Genomic DNA, 5,872 nt, shown 5'->3' with positions numbered 1-5,872 from the left:
GTGACTGACATCATGAGCATCGATCCACGCAATTGGGATCGATGACATGCATTAACCAAGCAAGCGAACCTGACCACCCGATCCCGTTAGTCACGGTGACCAAACGTGGTCCGATCTGGATACAAAGGGAATGCGTTCTTTATGGTCTCTTCATCTATATTTGTTTGCATATCCCGAAATTCCACTTACACGTTGTTTAAATTAGTAAACAACCACTAAATACCCCCATTGTTGTCTTGTTTTCATTGGTGATGGGTGGCCCAAATCCAATTTTGCAGATAAAATTCCTACGATTTCAACCGTGGGATTTATCAAAAAAAAGGGATGTCAGAACACAGTATGTTCTTGGATACGTTATAAAAACATGTCTTTTTTAGCGTCTTTAATTTTTTTTACAAGAAATTGCTGGCGCGTTCTCTTTTCTTTTCCCCATATGTGTAACACCAACAGGAATTCATTTCAGTAGAGACATCCCCGATGTTTGTTTTTGTTATTGTTTTATATAATGCACCACACTCAATAATATTTTATCTTTATGGCGGCGGTCAGTATAATAATCGATTCTGGACCTGACATTCCAGTGATTGACATCATGAGCATCGGTTCACGCAATTGAGATACGATGACAGGTTATCAACCAAGTCACCGAGCCAGACCACCTGATACACTTACGAACAGCTTGCGTGCTGGGGACCAATATTCTTACCCAGAATCCCCATGTGTTAGTCAATTGCCTTTTCTAATAACCAAAGTGTATAACACCACAATGACAATAATAATTCTATAATGCATTAATGACACGTAGTGCAAATACAGTAATTGATTTTATTTCAAAATGCAATAAAACAACTTTGCAGTACTACCAAAAAGGAAGCGACGGGAGCAACTGCAATAAACAAACAAGCAAACCCGAAAAGGGACACAACCGCAGGTGAAAATGAAAAACCAACCACGTATCTACACACTCCGATGGGATCGGATTACACTGATACTTAACCCTTCGGATAGTTTATTATATATTTTGTTCAAGAAAATGCTAATGATACGTTCAAGTCAGACTGTTAAAAAACAGGCGGACTAAAGACTAGACTACATAACAGTTAATCATTTGTCACCATCGGCTATAGTTACTGTCGCTATATGGCTGGAACAATGCCGATGCGATGTTTAATTTTAACTCACTCACTCACATCTACTGTTGTAGAACGTAGATTATGTAGAACTAGTTTCGTGAGTCAATCTATTAATATAAATCATATTCTAGAGTATTTTGTGCTGCCTTCGTGCGTCTGTAATTCAACTGTATTAATTTGACATGATTTTAATTTGGACACCGTTCATAGAAAGTTGGAATTCTCAGTTCAATACTTGAAATGCACATGATCTCAATTGGAATGAGTCAGTAAGGTAAATATTGAAACAACGTCAATGAATCCTCAAGTATAAAGTCAATATGTTTGACCAAAAAGCCGACTATATGCCATGATGCATATTTCTGGATAAAGTCTGAATATGGCAGTCTTTTCTTCGCTGTGGACTACATTTCTTCAAGTTGAACTCGGATGAAAGTTTTACAAAATCTTCCAAACTTTACTTTCACCTGTGACATTGGAAATTTTAAGTTTCTTCTGAGGCGATGATACCGCTGTGGTGTAGTCACTAGAATCCACGTTGCTCTGCAGTTGACGACCCAATAGAACGCAGTTTCTTGCTTGGGCTACAAGACTGTAGGGTGTGGCAGAAGAGCTGTCGTCTGCTGTCGCGGGCTGTGCACCCTGGGTAAAAGAGTGACTGGGTGTGGCTGCCGGGATGGCACGTCTTGGAGCAATGGCGAGCTGCTTGTCATTCGTGGCACTTTTGAACGCATTCGCAGACGACCCTGTTTGATACTGAAAGTGTTCCTCGCACGTGGGTCTGGGTGTAATAGGGGCATTCACCAATGGTGTAGCATGTCTTGGCAGAGAGGACTCGTGTGATGCCAGGCTTATGGTAGTCTGGTTCTGAGACGCGAGAGGGAATTGAGGAAAGAAGATGGCTGCAGGTCGAGATGCGCCAGTAGTGGCCGTGTTGATAGCGTTGTTCATGTAGTACTGTGACAGTGAGAGAGGAGATGGCAGGATGTAGGGGTTGAGGGCCGACTGCGATGGCTGGGTGGAATGTACTTGTTGTGGGGTGAACTTGCGGGCTCTCGGTGGCTGTTCCATTATCCTTAGACAGTTTTCACGACAAAAGACTATCCCTGCAATGACAAATGATATTGAAGAATATTATACCGGCATTCATCATAGTCAAGTGGGTGTTCAGTGACCCAAAGATCACACTAATCAATGACCGCTTCATACATGGTACTGTTACCTCAAAACAGGACGACCCAGATGAACCCAGTGGTTGACATCATGAGCATCGATCCACGCACCTTTCACGTTACAAGCCACAACACACCCAATTTCACCCCACCTACTAATAAAGACCTTAAAATACGTACTTTTAATTAAGTGTTTATTTTCTTACACTGGTTTTCCCCATTGTGTTGCACGGGTGGCCCAGTCGTCTAAGGTGCCGCGATTCGCTGGCAGAGTTGCGTCCCTTTGGCACGCCAGAAACCTATGATTGTGGGTTCGAATCCTGGTTCGCCCCGATTATGTTTCTAGGTTTGTCAGCACTATACCCGTGCGCGTGGGTTTCCCCGAGGTGGTAAACGTCTGAGACCTGCATCACTTCGGGCTTTCCTCCTACATGAAGCTGACACGCCGCGATACAACTAATACTGTTAAAAGCGGCGTTAAACCGAACTCACTCATGCACTCATCGTATTGTACACCATACTGGCTACATAATGATATAAGAAAGATCTATTACTGTATATCATGGTACTTGCACTTTAGCTTTTACTGAGCGGCATTCATAACATATCCGGCGGTGGGTAGCCTGGTGGTTTAAGCTTCGCTCGTCACGTGGAAGACCCTGGTTCGATTCCCGACATGGGTACAAAGTGTGAAACCCATTTCTGGTGTCCCCCGCCGTGATATTGCTGGAATATTGCTTAAATCGGCGTAAAACCATACTCACTCACTCATAACATTCTAAAAGTCAGCATAAACTCTTTTGGTTGATAATACACACAAACGTAATAAATTCATCTTACAAATTCCTCTATTTAATGACATGGCAGTGCCTGAAGTTCGTGCTGGCTTACCTGAAGTATCTTTGAGAACATCAATTCTCTTGAGCCAGTCAACCACAGTGACAAGGTCCGAGTACACAAGGCGCTGGAACACTCGCTTTATCTTGGCTTTAGCTGTGTTCACATCTAAGGGGTCAGGGCCTCCTGAAAATTTGATATTGTGCCAGTAAGTGAATACACCTATCTGAAAAATATGTAAGTGGCAACTAGCATAATGTGGTACCAGGATTTTAGCAGGGACGACAATTAACTAGCCTCCTCTCTCTCCCCCCACTACCCACACACACACACACGCGCATTTTTAAAAAATAATAAATAAATAAATAATAATAAAAAAAAAAAAAAAAAAATAAAAAAATATAAGAAATCTCTACGCAGTTTCGTCCACTGAACACCCAGAAACCTATGACCATGGGTTCGAATCCCGGTTCGCCCTGACTATGATTCTAGGTTTGACAGCACACCATACCCATGGGTTTCACCAAAGTTGAAAACGTCTTGACCTGCATCTCTTTGGGCTTTCCTCCCACACCAAGCTGACACGCCGTGATAGAACTGGAATACTGTTCAAGGCAGCATTAAACCAAACCCATTCACTCTCTGTGATAGTATTACCTGATATATATAATATGGAGTGGTATTTACCCATAATATGCTGACCTTTCCTGTCTGATTTCGTCTGTGATTTCCGTCTAACGTATGGACGGAATGCTCCCCTCTCTTCCTCTGTGTTGCATCCAACTGACTTGGCTGGGGGTAGGGATCTATCAGCTGGGAGTACGGCTGAGGGTAGGGATCTATCAGCTGGGAGTATGGCTGGGGGTAGGGATCTATCAGCTGGAACAAAGCTTGATCCACCTGTAGATGACGTGTCGTAAGAAACTACAGCTTGAACTTGTGCGTTTTGTACAGATCTGACTTGATACCTATGTTGAAAAACAAGTTCCTCTAACGACCAGGGTGCTAGTTTCTTCATTGAAACATTTGTGTACTTCGTATCAAGCTCGGCTAGTTTGGTTATCTTCCCCATCATCTGAGAAGTGAAGTTTCTGCCGATCCGCTCGGGGTGATACCATGCACCTTTTCTGTCGGGAATGGACAGTCGAGGACGCTGAAATAGAAACTGACAGTTGGGGTCGATTCTCGTCAGAAGCCTCTCCAGGGATAAAACGGGGCACATCTCATCACCTTTCTTCTCATACATCCGACATCGGTCACGTTCCTCGTCTCTAAGTGCCCCGGTTGCATAACGACGTCCGTCGCTGTCAACGTCAAAGATGAAGTCTGACGTTTTGGTCTCCCGTTGCACTTTGGATCTTTTCCTAGAAAAGTACACGCTGATTTCAAACCACACTTTGAGCAGAAGGGTCAGTGGGGTATTGGGGCTTATTGCATCACTATTGTAAATTTTCCTCAGGTCTTCAGTCGTCATTCGGGGGCTTGTTCTGTCTGGGTTTTCTCTTGCGGCACTTTTAACAACACGTTTGAACACTGCATTGGAATACCTGAATGTTTTTTCTTCAATAATGTCCATCTTTCTTGGAGGTACCATGTTTGCGAAATACCGATTTAGACCATATCTTATTGCAACGATAGTATTTCTCGAGTAGCGTTGACCGACCTTACTCCGAACTTCAACATAAAATCGACACAGAATTTGATCCAGAGCGGCAGGTTTTATAGTTTTTAGATCGACGTTAACGTTGTTTTTCTGACACCAGTCAAGTAGGAGTTTGACGGTAAACTTCAATGGGCGATCAGGAGTTGTGAATTCGGTTGTGTCCATGGGGTTCGGTTCGGGCTCGGATTCCGACTCCGATTCCCCAGCCTCCTCCGCGTCATCATAATACATTTCTGGTTCATACACTTCTCCTATAACAGATTCGGAGGAAATGCTGTCCATATGTCTTCCATTGTCACTGTCACCAGCAACTGACTCAACTTCTAAAATGAGTTCAGGACTAGATCTATATTCTGTTACTTGAGAGAACGGCTTAGGTTGAACAGGTTTCAACTGTTTCGCCATTTTGTCGTCAGTGATGTTGTTACGTTCATCTCCGACAAACACACATATTCCGTCAAACCATTTCACGTTACCTCTTCAGTACTTTCAACGTACTCACGATATGCAGCTTTTCAAGCAGGGATGTTTTCAGAAGTTGTTCGTGAACAATGTGCATAAAACTAAAAACACGCCCGCCTAAGTACATTTCTCTGACCTTGACCTTCTGTAGGGAGACGTTATTGCATCAAATGGCACGTTGTTGCTTAGACTGGTCCCCTCCCTCTGTTGCGCGCGATACTCTGCCAGCTAGCTGAGGAAAAGCATGAGGGCATGAGGTTGCGGGTTGGCTATCTGCTTCCGACATTTAGTACCGCAGCCAGCTTTGTCCAGCCAGGATCCCAGTCGAGGAATAGACACTTTGTATCCCGTCGACATTATGCAGGGATGTATGGGCCTATTTCGTTCCCCAAACCAGGGACGATTATCTCTTGAAACATGTTTAGTAGTGTAGCCTGCATTAGTGATGCCTTTAGCCATAATATGATCAGTCATATTTTTTTTATTTTGTGCATTGTGTAAAGGTTATACTTTCTGTACATAGTTAAGTTCCTCCGTGGAAACTCTTCAAAATATCTGGTAACATGTATAGCAAGCATACCGTATTTCCTCTATTAGACGCCCTG

At 43.3% G+C, this 5,872-nt stretch overlaps 1 protein-coding gene across 1 annotated transcript; it reads right to left on the bottom strand.

Annotated features, from left to right (window-relative positions):
* Nucleotides 1-915: 915 nt before the first annotated feature.
* On the bottom strand, nucleotides 916-5,210 carry LOC139475023 (uncharacterized). Its single transcript, XM_071258239.1, has 3 exons — nucleotides 3,830-5,210; nucleotides 3,197-3,328; nucleotides 916-2,239 (listed from the first exon to the last, which is right to left on the bottom strand). Exons 1-3 carry the CDS (start codon nucleotides 5,208-5,210, stop codon nucleotides 1,572-1,574), a joined length of 2,181 nt encoding a protein of 726 aa, XP_071114340.1. The 3' UTR covers nucleotides 916-1,571.
* Between the last annotated feature and the right edge of the window lie 662 nt (nucleotides 5,211-5,872).

This window comes from Haliotis cracherodii, unplaced genomic scaffold (assembly GCF_022045235.1).
Source record: "Haliotis cracherodii isolate W230 unplaced genomic scaffold, xgHalCrac1.p SCAF_3, whole genome shotgun sequence".
Classification (NCBI taxonomy): Eukaryota; Metazoa; Mollusca; class Gastropoda; order Lepetellida; family Haliotidae; genus Haliotis; species Haliotis cracherodii.
Note: the sequence above shows the minus strand (reverse complement) of the source record. Positions and strands in the feature narration are given on the sequence as shown.

Excerpts from the sequence above, each read along its gene's own strand:
- LOC139475023 (XM_071258239.1), bottom strand. The coding sequence starts at position 5,210 with ATGGCGAAACAGTTGAAACCTGTTCAACCTAAGCCGTTCTCTCAAGTA. Across the intron at positions 3,329-3,829 it reads GAAAGGTCAGCATATTATGG|GAGGCCCTGACCCCTTAGAT; the intron begins GTAAATACCACT and ends TCAAATTTTCAG. Across the intron at positions 2,240-3,196 it reads TGTTCTCAAAGATACTTCAG|GGATAGTCTTTTGTCGTGAA; the intron begins GTAAGCCAGCAC and ends TTGTCATTGCAG.